Below are 23846 nucleotides of genomic sequence, written 5' to 3' on the forward strand. Positions count from 1 at the left end.
GGGCCAACTACCCCTCCTTTCACCTCCAGTAAGTCCCACACAGCACGATTGCTGAGAAGTTGTCAGAAGCCTCCCCGGGACAATGCTGGAGCTGGTCCTGGGGGGTGGCAGCCCCAGGACCATGAAGGTCTCCTGGAGGGGAGCCACACAGCCCCCCTTCCCCTATTCAAATGTCCCCCACTTTTTTAAAATTAAAGTATGTACCCCGGGGAGATGGTGGTCTTGGGGGCAGCGGGGAAGGCCCTATGGCCTCCCCCGCATTACTTAAAAAAAACAATGTGCGCCGAGGAGGTCGTGGCCCCAGGGCAGGGGGGTCCATGAGGCCCCCCATATTATTGAAATTAACCCCATGTAGGTGGTGGTCCCCGAGACAGGCTGGGTCCATGAGACCCCATATTATTTTAATTAGCCCTGGGGAGGTGGCGGTTCCCAGGGCAGGGGTGGTCTGGGAAGCCCCCCACATAATTGGAATTAGCCCCCGGGGAGGTGGCGGTCCCCGGGGTTGCAGGCAGGCACACCCTGCATTTATGATGAAAAGTGCCCTGGGGAGGTGGCGTTCCCTGGGGTTTGATAAGCCCTAGGAGGGGGGCACATGCGCTCCCTCCTATATTTATTATATGTCCCCAGGACCTGGCCCACCCGGGTGTTATTTAAAAGGAAGTGCGGGAGCCATCGCTTGCTTTTAAAAAAATGTTTGCCACAAATTCATGGATATCGCGATTTCACAGCAAATATATATTTTTTTAAATACTTTTATGCTGTTACGGGGCCTTTATTTTTTGGGGGGACTCGGTGAAGCCGAGTACCAAAATACCTGTCAGCACTTCCCTGCACAAGCTCGTCTTTTTTCTTGAAGGCTTCGCGACCAAAGATATCACTATAATTTTCAACTTACATTTCTCAGCAACTGCTGAACAGATTCACACCAAATTAGCAAAAGGCACTTCCTTGAACCAAAATCTACCTCCCTGCCAAATTTGGTGTAAGTCCGTTCAGCAGTTTGGGCTGTCGGTGTGGCTAAAGCTTCCTATGGAAAATTACATTACAAAATGCACCTTTATTTCGTGCCCTAATTTCTCAGTCCCTATTGCACGGATCACTCTCAAACTTTCCATGACACACAGAACCTACCTTGCCCCTTTATGGGAAAATTTCATGAACATTGGTTAAACAACGCCAAAGTTATAGTCAAGTCAAAAAGGTTTTTCTTATGGAAGCTAGGTCCTAACTATAACAACCTACTGGTGACCGCCAGAAGGTAATTGGCTCATATGTAGCAAATGGGAAGCGGATTAAGAATATAACTTGGAAGTTGTTTCTTAATATTGATCAATGCCCATCTGGGTTTGAGTGTTATTTCAGATGGTTACTTTTGCCGCTGCAATTGAGTCAAGATTTTTGAAATGATTGTTTTCATGAGATTGGTTACAATGGTTTTAATGGCATTTTACATGTGATATTGGTTTGCCCACATGGGCAGAATTGAAGCACGCTCGTAATATATGCTATGAATTGCTATAAATACTCACAAAATAAAATCTGTGAACTCACTAAATATGTTATGTATTTCCCTCAATTTTTTGATCCTGAAAACTTTATTGATATATTTCAATGATGAACAGTCAAAGATGTTTTTTATGTCTATGATTATGCACAGTAATTGAGCACATGTTCCTTTAAAAGAAACTAAAGATGTACAAACCTTGCCCGTGAGAAAGTAGTGCTGTAACTCCAAAACGCATCTGGATTTGCGTTGCAAAGTGTGAATAAACACGTCTGTTTATAGTGGCCACGGCACCAGTGTTTTTCTTGTCAAGGAACTACAACTGACTGAATCACTGGAGTGTGGATATATATATCATGAGGTGGGTAATGCAGATGGAACCCCACAAAAAAACGTCCTGCGACAATTAGCAGTAGGGTAGGGTTTACAATCACTGTATAAAATTGATTCTCCAAAAAGGAAACACACCAACTTAGTATGGCCCCCTTTATGCCTAGGCTCCTGAGGCACTCAAACATGAGGTCATCATTTTTTGCGTAAAATGCTGCGATTGGATCAGTGCAGCACTAGCCTCCTCATTGATACTTAGGGGTAGCACATGCAGTCAGAGAGCCATAGCTGATTCCATTCGTCTGCCAGGCCTGAAGCCTAGATGCCATTCAACTGGATAACCACCTTCTTCTAGACTCTTTGTCAACTGTTTCTATATAGGTCTTTCTGAGATTTTACTCATAGCTGGTAGACAGATTATTGTCCATAGTTCTCTCTCGTAAAACTATCTATGAAAGAGGCCTTAGCTCCCCTTTCTTTCAATTCAATAGAAGGGTACCTGTATTTAAAGACAGGTTAACCATCTTTGTCCCTTAAGGAGCAACGCATATGTATGTAAAGTGGAAATAGAAATTGTGGCATCTGGAGACCCTGACTTTGTTTCCGTGATGCTTTTCCACAACTTTTACTTCCTCACTTCTTGGAAAGAGGCCCAGATCAAGGTTGTCTCAGCATCTGATCCCGATCTGATTTTATTTTATCGTACATTTTCTGAATCTTTACAGAGATGTACGTTCTGACTTCATTACAGACCTCTTGGTAGGGTCTTAATGTACCCGGGATGCAATTTGGTTGCATTTACTGTTCTAAACACTTGGGGCCCGATTCACAGAACTAACTTAAGACAAAATCCTAAACTTACTACTTTTGGTATTCACAGAATGCACTTACTACTTTTGGTATTCACAGAATGGATTTACGACTACTAACTTTACGTCCGCACTTGGGCTGGAGATTCCGGCCCGGAGATTCCGGCCCGGAGGTTGGACTTCCGGCCCGGAGGTAGGACTTCCGGCCCGGAGGTGGGGATTCCGGTTCGGAGGTGGGGATTCCAGCCGGTGGTGGAAATTTAGCCCAACTCGTACTGTGGAGACTTCAAAATTACCTATAGCGAAACTACCTGGTTTTGGGGGGGGGGGGGGTTATAACCATAGATTTTGGCCCCGGCTCGGCGGAAATCCCCACCTCCGGGCCGGAATCCCCACCTCCGGGCCCTTCCTTAGGAACTTAAAGTGGACGTAACCAAAGAATTCTATTTTGATTTGATTCGATTCATTTTCAAATCGAATGTTCAATTGTTGTTTATAGCTGACTGATTCCTTGTCTTTATAGCTAGCTCTTCATTTCCTCTCCGCTTTTCTTGTTGGAAACCATCTGTATCCACTCATTTATGGCCTTACTCTGATAATTCCTACATTAGTTTGTGGGTACCTCTTCATCTAGTATTGTTTATAGCCCTTTTTAGGTCTCGCCTGACCCAGCGCATGCGCTGGTCTGGCGAGACTTATTGAGAGGGCTCCAAAAAGTGCTACCAGGCCAGCCTTGAGCTACAGTGCATGTGCGCGGGCGCGCGCGCCGTGCTTTACCGCGATTACTTTCACTTTAGCGGCCGCTTTGGTGTTTGATCGTGATCGCAATCACTTTGCATAGCCAATAGGTCTCGCTTTTGGGACCTTATAAGTATTTAGTTATGCAACTGTTGCATGGCTAAACACTTAGAAGGTCCCAAAGGCGAGACCTATTGGCTATGCCAATGCTTGTCTAAATATGTGCCAAGCCTGAGTGACAGAGTCACTGCTCAGTACTTCCTTGATCTAATATTCTTACTGAGACATGCTCTGCATTAAACGTTTTCCAAGGTTATGCCAATTTGCATGGCAAAGGGATTTATTTACATCTCAAACTATAACAAATGTAATGCCAAGACTATACCTTAATTAGGCACTCAAGGGCCCTAATTTGTTCTATGGAATGTTCATTTACATATGTAGCTCTCGAAATATACTAGATCATACCATCGGTTCAACTGAGTCTACATACAAAGCATTAAGAAGTGTGCAATTTACTGCTGAAAATTTCAAGGATAAGCACAGCTTTTACCTCTGACAAATTCAGATGCTACTGATACATCAATATGGCTACAGATTGCACGGTCACGATTTAAGAAATGTAACTTCTCTATTTTCTTTAGAGGGCCTTATCTTGCTACAATGAACTCTTCTCATCCATGGACACACTTGCAGCATTAATAATGCCCTTACCATCGAGGCTCATTCACTTGCAAGTCATTTTCCTTACCGGTACTGAAGAAAAAGGAGTCAATGAAGGTGCAGTTCTTGAAGTAGGTGTCCAGCGATGTAACATACTCAAAGTGGCAGTTATCAAAAACTGAATTTTCAAAGGTGGCTGATTTAAATTTCATATTCACAAACCTGTTAAAAATGAAAATCATATTGTTAGAGTCACTCTCTGCATTCAGCTTAAAGCGTGTTCTTCACTGACAGAAATTAGGTTCTATAATTGTGAAAAAGGTGATTGAGAAAAGATGACAGAATGTTATGCTTGTACTTTATGACCAGTATGTAAGGATACCCCAGAAAGTAGGACAGAACCCATTTAATCAATGGCCATTGTCTTGTGTCTTGTATTCAACTGGTAGCTCAGTAGGAATTATGTATCTCTCTGTACCCTCATCTACTTTTATTGAGCCATCTCAGATGCTTGTATATGTCTTGAATTAACTTCCACGGACAAGGCCAAATAAATAGAACAGAAGATTTTTAGTCAGTCAAAATGAGCATATTTATGTCAATGGTCAGCAGCAAGTGATGCTCTTCCATATCTTAATTGTTCCAAAGTAGATTATACAAATCTCAACATTTGAAAATTATGAGTCCAACTGCCAAATATTTTTATTCTTGGTATTTTAATCAAACACACTCTCTCATGCCTATACTATCATTCTTGCCTCGGAAATGATAACATTATACCTTGGCACCCTTGCAATGTCTAATAAAGGTTAGCAATTCACTAAAACATTGAGAGCCCTTCCTTAATATCTGACATTTTCAGAAGTGCTGGTGAAAGAGTCTATAATACTATATCCAAATCTTTACCAACTGACTCTGATAACACTGCCTTGGGCAATTTTCCAACTCATATATTTACCAGCAAAACAACACATTTGGTAAATTTGTGTAATAACAACATTCTGCATTACCTTAAAGAAATTACACATAAGATGTATCATCTTCCAGCTTGCAAAGATAAAAATCCCTCCTCTCTTTCTTAAATATTGGAACAAGAGGAATGGCCAACTTGAAGATTTGGTTTGGGCAAATCTGCTTCCGTAAGCAATAGAGGGCAATTTCTTTAATGCTCTTGTGAATAAAATAAACACCCCCTCTTCTACAATGCTGCCAGTGATGATGTTTCCAGTAACCGTGGTAAGAATGGCTTTCCATAGAGGCAGTCATACTATAAACAGCATGTTTGCTTCTACTCACGAAGTCTTCAAACCACTCAAAACACAAGGAGTAAGGTGCTCACAAAGAGCAACAAATCAAGTACAGTGAGGCACCGTACTAGCCAAGCATGTTCTGTAATAAAAACAAACACTATGGGCCTCATTTACAATATTTTGATGCACGGCAGCATAGCAAGCCTTACTGCTGCGCTGCCGTGGGTCAAAATAAAAGGGCAGGAATGCGCTGTATACACAAGATACAAAAGACACACAATTGATGGACGGAATGCAAAACAATTCAAAACATTCACCCCCAGTCAAGAGATGAGGGTTAAATCCATCATACTTTTGCTCACCATGCCAGTTTACACCTGGCCATATGCAAATCAGTCTCAACCCTGTGCCTCATGGGAACAGTCCAGCCCGAACTGCAAAGCCAGGTTCTCCCAGGACCGGAAACTAGCATCCTAGGATCGGTTTCGGGGTTCATCAGCCAGGATAGCTTGAATCTAGTGGCACAGTGAGCCCAGGGCCCACGTCTTGGGATACCCAGCACACTTAGGGCGAGAAAACAAAAGACACACAATTGAGTCGGGTATGCCCAGACGTGGGTCCGTGCTCTCCATGCCACTGGAGTCAAGCTATCATGGCTGATGAGGGGTCAAATCCTAAAACCAGTCCTAAGATGCTTGTTTCCAGTCCAGGGAGGACCTGGCCTGGCAGTTTGGGCTGGACTGTTCCAATTGGGCGCAGTGTCAAGAATGATTTGCATATGGCTGGGTTCAAACTAGAATGGCATGGGGAGCAAAAAGATTATGGATTTAGGCCCAGATCTCTGTACTGGGGTGAACGTATGACATTGTTCTGCATTCTGTCCATCAATTGTTCTTTTTGTATCTACAAGATACAGCACATTTCTTTCCTTCTCCCCTGTGCTGGCAAATAAACAGCAGCCATGTGCCAGCGCAGACATTATTGCGTCATTTTGCAAGGGTGCCTGCACTGAAGGGATTATTGTTTTTGTGCAGGAAGGGGCACCATCCTGCACAAAAACAATCATTAAAGGCACAAATGAGGAGAAATTAAAGTATTTCTCTTCGTTGTGTCTCCTTACGCGTCCCTGGGGAAGTGTAGGATTCTGATGCATTCCCAGGTTTACACAATGATGTAAATCTGGGAATGCGACAAGTTCCATGGATGTTGCGTGAGAACACCCACAGCAAACCCCCATGAAACAGCCCTTTCATGCAGAGTTATGCGTGAAAGAGAAACATATTTACAAGGCAATGATAAGTCATGCAGGGTGACTGTTAGAAAAGGAGGTCTCTAGTTGGCAATGGTTTGCACCATTGTCCAAGTAGGGATCTTTTTTCCTAGTCAGGGTAAGGTGGATACACTTCTAAAATAACCCTTGCTCACCCCCTTGGTAGCTTGGCACGAGCTTACAGGCTTATCTCAGAGGCAGTGTGTGAAGCATTTGTGCACACATACAGTAATACAGTGAAAACACCACAAATGAACACCACACCAGTTTAGAAAAATAAGTAATCTTTATCTAAACCAAGCAAGACCAAGATGACAAAAATCCACAAAATAGGAATCACAATATGACTTTCAAAGGGTAGAAATAGTTCTGTTCAAAGCAAATTGCAGATGCGACACTTTCAACACAAAGTACCTTAGATGCGTCAAAATCAAAAGCAAGAACAGCTGCAGGGATGGTGACGCATCGATTCCTCACGTGTAGGGAAGGTGATGCGCCGGTTCCTTACTACAGGGGAGATGATGCGTCGGTTCCTTACTGCCACGCAGGGGAGGTGATGTGTTGGTTCCTTACTGAAGGGGAGGAGATGCGTCGGTTTCTTACTGTGTGGGGAGGTGATGCGTCGGTTTCTTACTGCAGCCCCGGTGTCCTTGTAGACTTGGCGCCCCGGTGAGATGCGTAAGAATAGGAAATGCATTGGTTCTTGATGTGGTGATGGCCGCGGTCCCACGATGCATTGATTCTTGCAGCCGCACAGCAGGGCCTGTTTCGGAATTGGTGCAGTGATCTCGGCCTTCGTAGATCGGTGCACTCGATGCGGCAATTTATCATGCTGCGGGCAGGTGCTGCGACAGTTTCTTCAGTATAAATACAACAATATCTTAGCCGGATTCTTTAAGACTGATTATATTTGTATGTACAAGATATTACAATAAAAGAACAAAGGGCGAGAGACTTCAAAATATTTCTTAAATGTGCTCTTGGGCATCATATATTTTTAGAAGACCAAAAAATACATAACAGTTGTAACAGCACTGTTAGGCATGAATGCGAAGGCAACCCAAAAGAAAAGTGCACATCGTGCTTGTGACAGGAAGTGACGGCGCAAGTGACAACGTGAAAAAACACACAACATAGCGCAAGGCGCAAGGAAACCGTAATGTACAATATATACAAGATAAAAAGGTTCACCCAATAATTTTTTCAGATAAATAGATTGTCATTTTCAATGTTTTGGAGAACCAAAGTTCGAGGTGCGCCTGAAGCGTTTTGGCTGGTGGGCGAGGGTTGACAGCGTTTCGATCCTGTTAAGTTAGGGTCATCATCAGGACCGGGTGGCCTATTTGATGAGTGCTGTATGGTAAAAGGTAAGTATCAGAGCGGCTGGGGAAAGAGAGACAAGGGGAGGAGCGTTAGGAATGAAAGCTGGAGGGAGGAGAGGTATGCCTACCTGAGGATCAGTGCTAGTGTAAGGAGGGGCTCACTGTAGTAATCGAATCGACTAGGCAGGGCGTCAGTAACGATCGTCCGGGCAAATTCTGAGGAGAGAGACGAGGCGCCGTAAGAAAAGGAGCGGGGATGGGGGAGGGGGGGGGGCTTGTGGGGGGCAGGAAGAAAGGAAAGGCAAAACCGAATCAGGAAATGGCAGGAAAAACTCACCGGCCTGAAGCGGAAAACGGGGAAGGTAAAGAAGGAGCAAGTTGCAGGGACAAGGCCCTGATCAGCTGTTCCAGGGTTCGGGTGGATACCTATTCAAAGGGGGTAGTGGACAAGGTGATTAGTAAACCCCTGAAATTGGAGCGGAGGATACCAATGAATCTGCATTTAGGGGCGCTCGGGGCTTACCTTGAAGTGATGTAGTAAATTCAATCACCGAATAAATCCAACGATTATGAATCACCGGGTCGCCACGAGCGTGTGTGGGATACAGCTGGTGTCTAACGGGAGTACGTGGGACTGGCCATAAAGAAAGGAATGCGTGCGCCGAGGGTGATGACCCGGGAGGCACTGATTGGTTCGCAGGGGTGGGGGCGGGGTGTAACTAGGGACACTGGATAGAGGTGTCCGCAAAGAAGGAAACAGAAGAGGTGCTCGAGAGCTAGAGTGAAGGAACGGCAGATATCCAGAACAAGGATAGACTCGTGGTGGTGGCAAAATTGCTACGTATTGGATGAGGGCGGGGTTTAGGCAATTCGTAAGATCTAACGACTGGGAGGAAAAATCAATTGAAAAGCTGTAAGCATGGCATGGTACACAATTATAAAGTGAGACAGTTGACATTCATACACAAAGATAGCAGTATTATGAAACCATGGGAAAATATAGGAATTCAATATGTAAAGTATCATATCAATACACACAGTGTTGAAGCTCGCGGCTAAGCGCACATCGGATGTACATTGGGGACTGAGAGTAGATCGGCAGATAATGAAGAAACCAGTGGAGAAGGGCACTGGAGGGGGGAAAAAAAGGGAGGTGTGTGTGAGGCCAGTTGTTGGGGGGTGGCGGGGGAAAAAAGGGAAAGGGGAAAAACTTCAACTTGTGGTTGATGAAGATGACAGGCATATCATAATCAAACAAGAGTAAATCAGATCAGGATGAAAAGGGTATCAGGTTGGGAGTTGAATGGTGCTGTTCCACTCATTAATAGTGTTCAGACCCTTGTTAACAGAGTTGCAGCGTGTTATCACATTCTGGGAGCGACAGTTGGTGAAAGTATTTAGGGTGTATGATTTGTTGTTGTATCTGAATTCCTTGGTGTTGGAGGTAAGTTCACAGACGCTGCATGTCTGGCATTTATGATGGCCGAGCACAGGTAGTAAACCCCAGGTGGCAGTGATGGTATTGGATTTGATGGGGTGGACAGTTTCTTCAGCAGCACGATGACGATGCATGGAAATTCTTCACGCACTGCGGCGATGCGTCGGAAACAGGTGCGGATGCGTTGTTTTCTAGATCCCAACAACAGGAACAACCTCCAGAGGCCCAGAACAGCAGCAGGCAAGTCTTGGCAGGTCAGAACTCTCAGCGAGAGAGTTCAGGGGAGCTGTGGTGAAGTCTTTGTATCCCTGAGACTTCACAACAGGAGGCAAGCTCTACTTCAAGCCCTTAGAGATCTTCCTCAAGCAGGGGACACAGCAAAGTCCTTGCTCTTTCCTTGGCAGAAGCAGCCACTGTAGGCCAACCCCAGATAGCACACAGCAAAGGGGCAATACTCCTCCTCAGTTTCTCCAGCTCTTTTCCTTGGCAAAGAATCCTCTTGAATTCCAGAAGTAATCTCAAGTTCAGGGGTCTGGGCCCTACTCTTTGTAGCACAAAATCCTTTGTTCTCTGGAGGCAGAAAGTGTCTTTGCCCAGCCAAAACCGGTTCTGTCCTCTCCGGTGCAGCTTCCTGGCAGGAGGTGGAGACAGCATTGTCCAAGGCAGACCAGACCCATTCAGGTGTGAAAGGAATCTCCTCCCCCTACTCTGAATGCAGCACAGGTCTATTCAGCCCAGCCCTGACTCACCCTGGAAAGGCAGAACACACCTAACCCCCCCCCCCCCAAGTGGCTGTCTGAAAAGAATGCATATCCCCAGCCTCTGTCACTCCAAAGCCAGACAGTCAATACACAAACCTATCAGAGGCACACTGGATGGCTAAGCAAGTAAATACCTACTTTCTAAAAGTGGTATTTTCAAACCCAGAATGTAAAAATCACTCTCATTAAAAGATGCAACTTTATATTCTGAGTTCAGGCGTACTAATCCCCATTTTCCTATCTTATTCCCATGGGCAGTTATGCTTATAAGATGTCATAACCCAACTCCCCATTCTATCCTATGGGACAGATAGCCTTTCAATAGTGATAAACGAAATTGGCAGCATTTCACTTTCAGGACATGCCACACACATCAGTGCATGTCCTAGATTTCACATACACTGCACCCTGCCCACAGGGGTACCCTGGGCTTACCTTAGGGTTGACTCATATGTAAGAAAATGAAATGTTAGGGACTGGCAAGTGGGTGCACTTGCCAAGTTAACATGGCAGTCCTAATCTGTGCACAGACACTGCGGTAGCAGGTCAGAGTTACATTTACAGGCTGCTTATGTGAGTGGTGCAATCAGTGCTGCAGGCTCGCTAGCAACATTTGATTTACAGGCCCTGGGCACACACAGTGCACAGTACTAGGGAGTGACTAGTAAATCAAATATACCAATCATGGAATGACCAATCCATAACACCAATTTACAGGGAGTACTTGCACTTTGGCACTGAACAACAGTGGCAAAGTGCCCAAAGCATCTAGACCAGCAAAAACGAAGTCCAACACAGAGCAAAATACCAGAGGGCAAAGGCAAAAATACAGGGAAAACCCACACTAATGATGCCAGGTCTAACAGTGACTATACGTAGCCTTGTAAATATGGGGAAGCCCATTGCGCTGGCGGTGCATCAATAAAAGTGACACGCCGGTGGCACAATGGGCTTGTAAATAAGCTCCTTAGTATAGGGTTAAAAAAGAGGCAGGATTCTAGCAGAGGCCTGGAGAGTAATGTCAGGGGAGAAAGGAGAGTGTAACATTTTCAAACTCTGTTCTTGAAGGCAGGAGTTGTGCTGAGAACCATTGAGAAAAATGTGGCCCTTTTAGATAGAAATGACAATTCTACATAAAAAACTAACTCCAAGATATAAATCACAAAGCTTCCTTAAAATACTTGTTTGCTACAAATCTTCTTCCATACGCTTTCTGTTTGTAGTCAAAGGTTGAGCTTTTTTCTTAAAATGTTCACTGTAACACTTTGAATCTTGTATAACTGTAGCAAAATCCACAACATTTAAGTACCTTTTAAAGCTGAATAGTAAATGTTGATTGTTTGATACAATCATATGATTTCATTACCACTTAACTAGGAAACACATTTCTTACAACATATATGCCTTTTTAGCACATTATCCACAAATCTCTAGATATAAAGAGAAAAAGGTGCCTGTTCTTGCTTCCTAAATATATTTGCCTTGGAAAAACAAAGGCTAGTGAGAGCAGGTTTACTTCTGTCACAAAGTTTCTGTCAGCTCTACCAGTGTCATTTACTTCATACCACTGCTGTTAGGCTAAGGCTATAAACACATATGCCCATTTTTGGCCATATCTTCCTACAAAAATAGTTGAAGCAAATGGGTTTTGAAACGTTGTACAGCGATTAGATTGAAAGGCGGAATACCGACCAGAGATTGGAAATATAAAAGTGCTATACTAATGAGAGAATGTGATTAGAAAAGCATAATGTCTTTGAATATCAGAACAAAAATAAAAATACCATTCCATGAAAATAGCAATTTTTCACAATTTAAAAAAAAATCTAAATTGTTCAGACCCATCGTTGATGAATTTTCCATTATAGTGTATCTGGTTTTCCAATGTGAAATTAAAGTTGAAGTTTGTGACATTTTCGCCTTGAAATCGAAGCCCCTTGGAAGCATATTCATCGGCTTGTAGATGCTTGATGACATCTGGGAACCAGACGGACAAACCATAATAACTGTGAAGAGAAGTATTATAGGGATTATCAATCTGCAGTACAATTTTCAACAAACATGATCGATGATAACATTTGTACATATAGAGTCATAAACTAAGGATGGCTAAATGCTTGAGCTTTGGGCATATACATGGGTCCACGTGTTTTGGTCACGTTTGTACTGATACATACAACAGGGCTCAAATTGATAATTTTTCTAACATAGCACTATTTGGAAAGTTGTTTTGCTTAAATCGTACCACAATAATAATATAGAGGACGCATGGTAGCAGAAGATGCACCATTTTTGAGTCACTGACTCTGTAAGAATATTAGATTGCATAACGCATGTTGCCTATAACTCCGATTCTGATAGGACCGTCATCCTTTCATCCTCTTAAGGTAAGCACAATGGTGCAGCACAAAGTTGGCCACTCTTTACATGTCATGAATTACAACAGGAAATGTTAATAGATGCTTGACATAAATGTGCACTTAGTACATATTGCTTACTTGAGTCATGAACATATTTCACTCTAAACCACTATTAAAGAGTGTATTTATAGTAGAATTAGGGAACCTACTCACAAGAGTGTGTTTAACCATGCTAATCAAGGTGTTTCAATGAAGATTTAATGAATATAAAACCATTCTTTTTTAATAGATAATGTACTTACTCTGAAAAAAAGCTTGACTTTCCTTAACGCGTGCTCTAACGTGTGATTAACACATAATGACTAGAAACTGTGATTGAAACCATCCTCATATATGTAGAATGTGACTTTAATTGAAATAATAAAGTTTATGTAATGTGTGGATTAATGTTACATGTATATGCATTTAAATATAGTTCGTAGTCATACTTACACTTGATTTATTTTAAAGATCTACTGTATGGCACATGTAATCTGAATTGTATAACATGTATTTGAATTGTATATTCATTTATTCATAAACGTGCACACGCATATTAAATGTGCACCAGTGAATTAATGTTTAACTTGTCCTAACAATTTAGCCTTGTATTTCACCAAGCTGCATTTAATAAAATACTGTTCTGCTAACATAATATTTCTTGCAGGTATTCACATGCATTGTTAGGCTGGGATAAATGCATTACTGTATTAGAGATAGGGAAAAGAACAATAGAAGAAGACCTTGACGAAGGTACATGGAAAGTCAGAGCGCTAACTGAATGGCCTATTTAACAATTGTTTCTCTCTACGTGTTATGTTATGTTAAAGTAGTTTTGTAGAGCGCACAGCTACCCCACTGGGGTGTCCCAGTGCTGAAACTGACAGAGAACCAAATCAAGAAGAAAATTACAAGTGAAGATTATTGGTTAAATAGCCAGGTTTTTAAAAGTTTACGAAAAACCGGAAATGAAGTTTCATTACGAATTGCAATGGGGAGAGAATTCCAAAGCACTGGACCAAGATAGGCAAAAGAGCGACCACCCATTCTTTTGAGTTTAACATTAGGCACCACAAATTTACCTTGGGTAGCTGATCGAATCACATGAGAGGGAAAATAGGGGTGAACCAAAGTTTGTAAGTACTTTGGAGAAGATCCAATTTTAATTTTGTGCATATAACACATGGCTTTGAACTTGACTCGGTTTTCAATCTTAAACCAGTGAAGATTATGCAAAGCGCACAAAGTTGAGGAGTTTTTTGGAAGCAGGCATAACAGCCTGCCAGCCGAATTTTGCACCACTTGTAGTTTCTGTATAACCTCCTTATTTACACCCAGATAAAGGATGTTTCTATAGTCAATTCTTGAGGTCACAAGTGCCTGGACTACGGTTTTCTGGGTGGAAGCAGGGAGCATCCAAATTATCTTTTTCAACCATTTTAAGATGGTGAAACAGGTGGCAGCCACTTTTACAGCCTACTACTTCATGGATAAATTAGCATCAATCAAAACTCCCAAGTTGCGGACACAAGCAGAGGTCTGAGGGAGAGCACCCATCTCGCAAGGACAGTGCTGAGGGCCCCAGAGATCCTTATTCTTCCCTAAAATGAGGACTTCGGTCTTATCGCCGTTAAGCTTAAGGAGATTAGCTTGCATCCACGATGCGATATTCCTTAAGCCAATCTGGAGCACCGAAGGGAGAAGAGGATCTGAGTATCATCAGCGTAAGAAAACAGGCTCAGTCCTGATTCCTCTGCTATTATTGCCAGGGGTTTGATGTACAAATTAAATAAAATAGGACTCAAAATGGAGCCCTGTGGCACTCCGTAAGAAGAGGGGTAGATTTTAGAGGTGGCTCTCGAAGAGAAAACTTGAAAAGTCCGCTTGGTAAGAAAAGACGCGAGCCAGCCAAGTGCTGCACCAGTAATGCCAGAGGACTGCAAAGATTTTAGTAACACAGTGTGGGACACCGTATCAAATGCAGCGCTCAGATCGATATGTGTGTCTGAGAGAGAGTTACCATACTCATGTCCAGTGTTGGATACGCCGTTGATGTTTATCAGCAGACTGGGCTCTGCCTTTACTAAAAACTACAAGGATCTCCTCCAAATTGGCCATATATCCATTCCCTGTCTGCTTTATTTTATTTTTTATTTACAGAGTTTTATATAGCGTGAACATGATCCGAATCGGGTATCAGAGCGCTTTACACCAGTTGCATTACATGAGGACATTTTTGTTAGGCACAGGGAGATTAAGTGATTTGCCCAGAATCACAGGATGTTTAGCATCATTGCCGAGACTCGAACCCAGCAACCCAGATTCAAGGACGGGCGGCCTAGCCGTTAGGCCAACTCCTATGCTGATGAGGCGGTACTCATGTCGGTCACATTGAATATTTTGAAATTCCTGATGCACTTCACACTGTTAGTAGAAGTGACCTAAAAAAGCAATATCTGTCCTTCCTTGAAGATCAAAGGTTATCCTGGGAAATGGCGAATTCTAGTGTTATTACAAATCAGTTGACCCTTTTCACGAACAGTTTGCAGCCGCATCTTACTTTTGTACAGAATTGTCAGCTTAGACTCTTATTAACACGTTTTAAATTAGACATCTTTTATCCCTTAGCCACCTTTGCCGTCATTAATGACTGGTCAAAGGTATTGACAAAATGCCCTTGTGATGACTTTTCTCATTAATGCACTATACATATCATGTTTTTCTGCACTTTCTGCGAGTTGCCTCAGAAACATTTTATACTGCCAATTCTTGTTGAACATATTTTAAACAAAGTTGCCCCGCACTATTGTTTTTACAATGGTCTTCTTTACCGATCTGATGCAGGATCTCTCGATTTTTATGATCTGTGATTCGGTGAAGGAAAAAACATGATCACACAGTAACAACATTTCATACACTACTTTGTTAAGTTTATTGTTTACTCTTTTATGATTATGAACTTGTAATTTATTCTTGCATGGTATGCTTTTATGTTTTTCTTTTAATGAAAATCGAATAAAGCTGATTATGACCATGACAAAGAACATAGGCATTTCAGGAAAAAGATATTAGTGTAATCATGTACTGTACGGACAAAATTACTCCCTGTCCTATGTGAAAATGATATTTTAAGTCCTATCAGAATGCTGTTACTTTAAAAAGGAATTCAGCCGTTGGTGGCATTCCTCTTTAACCTGGAATATCCTAATTCAGAAATTGGAAGAGGCTGAAATTACTGGTTTAGTTCACAAATGGTTTGCCTCTTTCCTGAACAACAGAATATTTCAAGTCTGTGGGGAGTCTCCACGCCCTTTAAAGTGTGGGGTCCCACAAAGATCATCATTGAGCCCTACACTATTTAATCTTTATGTTTGCCCGTTGACAGAGATTATACGTGCACATGATTTTTCAATAGTATCATAAGCAGGCGACATACAGATTATTATCTCACTAACTCCAGACATAGTAGCAGTCTCCAGTCAACTAAATGTTTGTCTAAAGCGAGTAATAGAATGGATGACCATCAGCATCCTCAAATTAAAATGAGACAAAATCAAAATGCTAGTAGTTGGCAATTACCCCTTCAGTTGGACAGACATTTTTTAGATTGACAACAAACTTACTATGGAGATTCAGGTCAGTAAGTTAGCCTCAAGTTGTTTTGGCCTATTGAGGACCCTCAGGAAACTGCTAGATTGGCTACCCTGCTCCACACAGGGAGTGGTAATACAAGGACTTGTGCTATTACATTTAGATGATGGGGATTTTCTGTATTTATGAAGCCCTCAATGGGTGGTCAAAAGACTTTGGGCCATATGTATCAAACTCTGATTTTGAGATTCTCAAATTGCGAATTTTTGCGAATCGCTATTTGAGAATCGCAAAACGCTATGTATGTAGGATTTGCAAATAATTTTGTGAATCCTACATATTCCTTTATTGCAAATTGCTATTCGCAATTAAGGAATACCTCCCCATTCATTCCTATGGGCTTAGAGGCCCATAGGAATGAATGGGAAGACATTCTCAATTTACGATTCTCAATTAGAGAATTGCAAATTGAGAATGCAATTTCAAGGGTACCAGGGTGTCAAAAGGACACCCTGTTACACCCCTGAAATGTGCATGTGTGCACATGTGGCACATATACATGCCCTAAGGGCATGTATGTGCGCAACATGGCACTTTGAAAAATGTCAAAAAGTGAATTTTTCAGAGAAATCGCTAATTAAAACCAACTTGAAGTTGGTGGTAATTTGCTATTCCTTACGGCCAAATTGCACTTTTTCTGTGCTATTTACATTGCATTTAAGGAATAGCAATTTGCAATTTTCTATTCCTTAAATGCAATCACAAAATAGGGAATCGCAAATTTTGCGACCCCTTATTTTGCGAAGCAGTTTTTTTCATGCATACCACTGAACCCAATTGCGATCGCAAACACCGAAATTCTGTGAATTTCGGCATTTGCGATTGCAAATTGGAATGATACATATGGCCCTTTATGTGGTATAAAATGCTGTGGCATAGATTTTGTTAAAAATACCAAAATACCATTCTGTCTCATCTACCTTGGCCTCTCTACACTGGCTGCCAGTATCCAAGAGGATATAGTTCAATGTCCTTTGCATAGCCCATTGGACAATGCATAAGAAGGTCCCTCAACTTTTACAGCATCTGTCATATTACTACACCCAGAGAAAATCACTATGATCTGTTGATCTAGGGCTATTCACAGTGCTCAAACTCTGGAACTCTCTTCCACTAGCTCTAAAAGAGTAAAGAGGAACATAGCTTCAGGAAACAGTTGAAGACTTTCCTTTTTAATTAAAACATCCCCTTTCACTTAAGGCATAAGGATTCTGAAACGGGTATGATCGTTCAGAGCTGAGAGCCCCCATGGGTAGCCATGCGCTTTACAAGTGCCAAGAATAGATTAGTGTACTAAAGAGGGTGTTTTATTCCATATGTAATAGCTACCAAGGCTCTGTGAATTCCTTAATCTTTTTTTCTAAATTTCTCCCAATTTTCTTACACAACTGCACATTTTCAGACATCTGTGTGAATGTGTCTTGCAGTCTGCGCAGCAGCTGGTACAGTAGAGAATAGATGCAATTTGTAGGGGTTTGCAAAGGCAGACGAAGACTAGAATACTGTTGCTGCACATCTGCTACAAACATGTTGCATACACAAATGATCCCTTGGGAAAATTATTTTAACTAGCCTTCCTTTTTAATTTTTCAGTTAGTTTAACATTTGAGTCTAGCTCTCTATACAAACACAGAGTAAGATGATGCGACATACATTACATATAATAATATGTCATTAAAAATTGATGAGATATATATGACATATAATCGATAGGTGGCGAGCCAACAAGGGGAGTTATATTTCTGAAGGTTGAAAATAATCAAGATATATTCAAGTCATATGTATGAAGGAAAGTACAAGCGCGCTTGGGCTTTATCAATGAAAAGTGTAAATAATAACAGACACCATGCAATGAATGACTATGGGGCCTATTATGATGGCGGACGGACCTAAGTCCACACGCCATCGATGTGGGGAGTGGGACCGGCCGCTAGTAAGGCGGCGGTCCCACAAGTGGGATTACAATACGACCACCACTGTGGCGGTCGCATTGTGCATGTTTAACATTGCTGCGGGTGCTGCTGGCTGCAGCACCCACCGCAATGTTAAACAATGCATGCTGTGCATTTCCCTGCACTATGTGGCAGGCACCATGCGGCGCATGCCACCTGGTGCAGGGAAATGTAGGGGGGACCTAGTGCACCTCCACCTCCCCCAGCGCAAGGGGGGCCCGCAACGGGCCACCAAAGTACATCCCCGCAAGCCTTTACATGGCGGTTTCACCACCAATAAAAGGCTGGTGGGGATCCAGCATCGCAATTTGGCGGACGGTGCCTGCTAGGCACCTTCACCATTCTTACGATGGGAGAGGTCCGATCGCAGCAATCGTTATGATTGCTGTAGCTGGACCGTGGTGGACGGACTTTCCGTCCACCATGCACACCGCCCACCATCAAACTCTGGCGGGCGGAATTTGGATTGCGGTGAATTCGGCACCGGCAGGCTGCCGGTGGCGAGTTCATCAGCAGCATAATGGGCCCACTATGTTCTTAACAAAATTGATGAATCTCACAATTTGGAGTCTGTTTTAAATTGTGTAAATAACATGTTGATGTGCGAAGAAAGAATCGATAAATTACGAGTTAGTGTTGCTCCACAGTAACTATTTTGACACCGATCACAAAACAAGAAAGGCAAATGGCAGCTTCTACCATGACCAAGGCTGCTGATTCCACCGAAATGCATCGGGTCCGTTGCTTTCATTTGAGAAATAAACACCTGGCATCACCGCGTATGAGTAATTATTGGTATCGTGTGATGCATGTGACATGCATTGTGAAAAGATAAATGGGCCATCCCTGACATACTTCACCCCGGAATGGCAGGTGCAGATGGCGTCTGGGCAAGAAGATAACATGAATATTTATATATCTATATATATATCTATATATATCTATATATATATATATATATATATATCTCAACTGGCCAACAATGACACATCCAATTCTGTTCCAATCTCCACCCAGGAAGAACTAAGAGAGGCCTCTGTGGCTCAGATGGGCGCAAACAGCAGTCCATTTAAAGCTAAATCGAAGTTCATGCCTGTAATGCCAAAAGACTCGATAGATGTTTTTCATGACGTTGTTGTGGAAGATCTAAAACAACTGCAATACAAGATCAAGCACAAGAAGCGTTACAAAAGTCAACAAGAGGAACAATATCTATCCTTGGTCTCGAAACTGAGTAAAGACTACAAAAATATTGTTACCACTGCTGACAAGGGAGGCAATGTGGTTATTTGGCCTCAAGATGCCTACATCGAGGAGGCCATGAAACAACTAAATGACTCCTCATGTTATGTTAAATCTTCAGACAAGGACTACAATCTGGCCAAAGAATCACTTTTGAAATTGCTCCACAAATGGAAGAGGGAAAATATGATCTCTAAGCAAGAATTTGATTTCCTATATGTGGAATTTCCTATAATACCAAGACTTTATCTCCTCCCAAAAGTACACAAACTAGTCACACCAGTACCTGGCCGACCGATTATCTCGGCCATCGGGGGAATGGTAGAACATGTTACCGAATATATAGATTACTTCCTACAGGACTTAGTGAAGGAATTACCAACTTATGTAAGGGACACGGGAGACTTCATTGCCAAGATTAAGGATATTCCGTGGAGCGACGATCTTTTATTGATCACCCTTGACATTGAGTCGCTCTACACCAGTATTGCACATACAACTGGTTTGAATGCGTTAGAACATTTTCTTGGTAAGAGACCTGTTGAATGCTATATGCACAACAAGATGATTTTAGAACTTACTGATTGGTGTCTAAACAACAATTTCTTTTTATTTGGTGACAACATCTACATACAAAAGCAAGGTGTGGCGATGGGGGCCTGTTTTTCCCCCAGCTATGCATGCTTGCACGTAGGCTGGTGGGAGGAACAGGTCCTCATGCACACCCATGGTGTAATGTACAGAGAACATGTCATACAGTGGATACGCTTTATAGACGATGTTTTTATTCTGTGGAGAGGCAATTTGGAAAGTGTCAATAATTTCCTGGCTTGTATCAATAACAACCAAGAAAATTTAAGATTCACTTCTAACGTAAGCGCAAATGAAGCTGAATTCTTGGATGTCAAATTATATGTTAAAGATGGCCGTCTTGTCACTAAACTACATAGAAAGAAAACTGCTGGCAATAACATCTTGCATGCCAGTAGTTCACATCCTCGACACACGATTGACAACATTCCATTTGGGGAGTTGCTCAGGTTGAAACGAATTTGCAGCACTGATCTAGATTTACAGGCCTGCACAAATGAAGCCCTAGACAGATTCAGATGTAGGGGATATAAAGAATCAGTCTTAAAAACTGCCATCCAGAAAACCAATGCTAGAACCCGTGAGTCTCTGTTTACCAACAGTGAATCAATTGCATCAACTGATTCAAGGGAGGAACAAACTCCCAGACTTATCACCGGGTACAGCAAACAGGCCAGACAAATTAAATCCATCATAAAACAGCGCTGGCCTGTTTTAAAAACAGATTTGGTTCTGGCCCCCAGGCTTCCAGACAATCCTGTGGTTACTTATCGGAGGGGACCCTCCTTTAAAACCCAGATCAGTCACGAATTCCCTGAGCTAGCAAAACAAGAGGTTTGGTTAAAGTCCCGGCCGGGTTTCAAGCGTTGCTCAACTTGCAGAGCTTGTAAATTTGGAAGAAATACTTCCCAATATTTGACACCGTTCAGTCCTATTGCCAAAAACATCAAGGGCACATTCAATTGCAAAACTGATTTTGCTGTCTACATTCTGACATGCACCTGTGGCCTCAGATATGTGGGCAGCACTAAGCTACAGGTGCATGCCAGAATACTCCAGCATTTACGTGCCATCGTTAATAACGATGGCACCTATCCTGTTGCCAGACATTTCAAGGCAAGACACAATAACAACCTACAATGCTTGGAATATTATGTCATTGCCTCAGTCCCTAAATCTAGACGTGGTGGCGATAGGGAAAAAATGCTCAGAAGACTTGAGTCACAATTCATTATTGAGTTAGACAGCAGATTCCCCAATGGATTGAACACAACGGAAGACTTACATGTTTTTTTATAACCAATCCTTGTTTAATGATTTGTTTTGGGCCATTATTTGCTTTCTCTGCCTTTTCTGCCTTTACCCTATTAATTTCATTATGAATTTTATTACACACACTGTATATCATTCCTTTTTTTTTTATTATCACATGCACATTTGATTTTTTTCACTGGTTCAATGGATTTACATTACTTATCCCATTTAAGTTTTTGGGACACAGACATCAAGATAGATTTTCTAGTTTGTTTCCTCCTTTGGAATCACGTAATCACTTGTGGGACACCCCCGCGCCGCACGGCCACCAGCTGCTGCGTGTGCCCCTTGCCTCGCTGCTGCCTCGTTTTTGCCTCGTTCGCCGGCTGCCGCCGCTGCGAGCACTTTTTCCCCTTGTTTTGGTTGTTTTGTCAGGTATTTGTGCTTGTCTCACTGATCTGTTGTTTTCTCTGCTTTTCCCCGTTTTTGTCGCTATTTTGTGCCTGTTCAGTATTGTATCGTGTGTACCCTCCTTCCTGGTTGTCCGCCTACCGCTCCGCCCCCCGCCCTCCCTTCCCGCCACCGCCGCTTGTCCCCGCCCCTTTTTCTTCTGTAACCCTCCCCGCTCCCGCCTCCCAGCTGCCCCGCCCACCCGCGCACTTGGCCTAAATGACGACCGTGCGACGCAGGTGAGTGTGACCCACTTGTGGGACACCCCTGCGCCGCACGGCCACCAGCTGCTGCGTGTGCCCCTTGCCTCGCTGCTGCCTCGTTTTTGCCTCGTTCGCCGGCTGCCGCCGCTGCGAGCACTTTTTCCCCTTGTTTTGGTTGTTTTGTCAGGTATTTGTGCTTGTCTCACTGATCTGTTGTTTTCTCTGCTTTTCCCCGTTTTTGTCGCTATTTTGTGCCTGTTCAGTATTGTATCGTGTGTACCCTCCTTCCTGGTTGTCCGCCTACCGCTCCGCCCCCCGCCCTCCCTTCCCGCCACCGCCGCTTGTCCCCGCCCCTTTTTCTTCTGTAACCCTCCCCGCTCCCGCCTCCCAGCTGCCCCGCCCACCCGCGCACTTGGCCTTAAATGACGACCGTGCGACGCAGGTGAGTGTGACCCACTTGTGGGACACCCCCGCGCCGCACGGCCACCAGCTGCTGCGTGTGCCCCTTGCCTCGCTGCTGCCTCGTTTTTGCCTCGTTCGCCGGCTGCCGCCGCTGCGAGCACTTTTTCCCCTTGTTTTGGTTGTTTTGTCAGGTATTTGTGCTTGTCTCACTGATCTGTTGTTTTCTCTGCTTTTCCCCGTTTTTGTCGCTATTTTGTGCCTGTTCAGTATTGTATCGTGTGTACCCTCCTTCCTGGTTGTCCGCCTACCGCTCCGCCCCCCGCCCTCCCTTCCCGCCACCGCCGCTTGTCCCCGCCCCTTTTTCTTCTGTAACCCTCCCCGCTCCCGCCTCCCAGCTGCCCCGCCCACCCGCGCACTTCGCCTTAAATGGCGACCGTGCGAACGCGCAGCGGTCACGCGCAGCGGGTGCGCCGATTGTGCGCCGAAGGCGCGCCAAAGGTAAGCCCGTCTGCGCCCGTCCGCGCCTGGACCGCGCCCAGTGCCAGGACCGCTGGCCCCCGTAGAGCCCGACCGACCCGCCTGACGTACTCAGCCGCCACCCTCACCGCTCTCAACACCGGCCGACACCCAGAATGCCACCAAGCCACTCCAAGACGCACCCACGGACCATTCAGCTGCCACGCCTGCAAGTTCTCCTGCAGCCGGACCAGCCCCGCACCAGCACCCGCCAAGTCGAACTCCAGCAGCACCCACCTCAAGTGCATCCTCCTCAACACCCGCTCCGTCCACAGACACGCCATCGAACTCTGGAACCTCCTCGACACCACAGCCCCAGACGTTGCCTTCCTCACGGAGACCTGGATGAACGCCTCTTCAGCTCCCGACATCGCCATCGCTATCCCAGAGGGCTACAAGGTCATCCGGAGGGACCGAAACGCCAACCAGATGGGAGGAGGCATCGCCATCATCCACAGGAACACCATCCGCCTCACGACCAGCACCGACAACACCCTGACCAGCGCCGAACACCTGCATTTCCAGATCCACACCAACCCGAACACCACCCTCAGAGGCACCCTGATCTACCGACCCCCTGGACCACGCACGCAATTCAGCGACGACATCGCCGACTTCGTCAGCCCGCACGCCCTCCCCTCCGCTGACTACATCCTCCTGGGAGACCTCAACTTCCATCTGGAGAACAACAACGACCACAACACCAGCACCCTGCTCGACAACCTCGCCAACCTGGGACTCAAGCAACTGGTGTCCACCCCCACCCACCTCGCCGGACACACACTCGACGCCGTCTTCTCATCCAGCACAGACATCGACTTCAGCCACGCCACAGAGCTTCAATGGACGGACCACAGCTGCGTCCACTTCACCTTCAAGAGAACAACGACCCACCAACACCAGCAACACACCGCCCACAGAAGCTGGAACAAGATCACAGCAGACCAGCTCGCCACCTCCCTGAGCCAACACCCTCCTGCCAGCTCAGCGAACCCCAGCCAGGCCGCCGATAACATCACGAAGTGGATCAGCAACTGCGCGGACGAACTCGCCCCGCTGAGGACCCCGCCTAGCAGACCCGGCAGCAAGAAGGCCCCATGG

General features: G+C 44.2%; 1 protein-coding gene across 1 annotated transcript in view; it reads right to left on the reverse strand.

The window, feature by feature from the left end:
• SV2C (synaptic vesicle glycoprotein 2C) overlaps positions 1-23846 on the reverse strand; it is a 784750-nt gene that overhangs the window by 29208 nt on the left and 731696 nt on the right. Inside the window, exons 9-10 of the mRNA XM_085632286.1 lie at positions 11927-12091; positions 4133-4266 (exon numbers count right to left, since the gene is read on the reverse strand). Of these exons, the coding sequence (XP_085488412.1) occupies positions 4133-4266; positions 11927-12091 (299 nt within the window). The remainder of the gene's footprint in view (positions 1-4132; positions 4267-11926; positions 12092-23846) is intronic.

This window comes from Triturus cristatus, chromosome 2_1 (genome assembly GCF_964204655.1).
Source record: "Triturus cristatus chromosome 2_1, aTriCri1.1, whole genome shotgun sequence".
Lineage (NCBI taxonomy): Eukaryota > Metazoa > Chordata > Amphibia > Caudata > Salamandridae > Triturus > Triturus cristatus.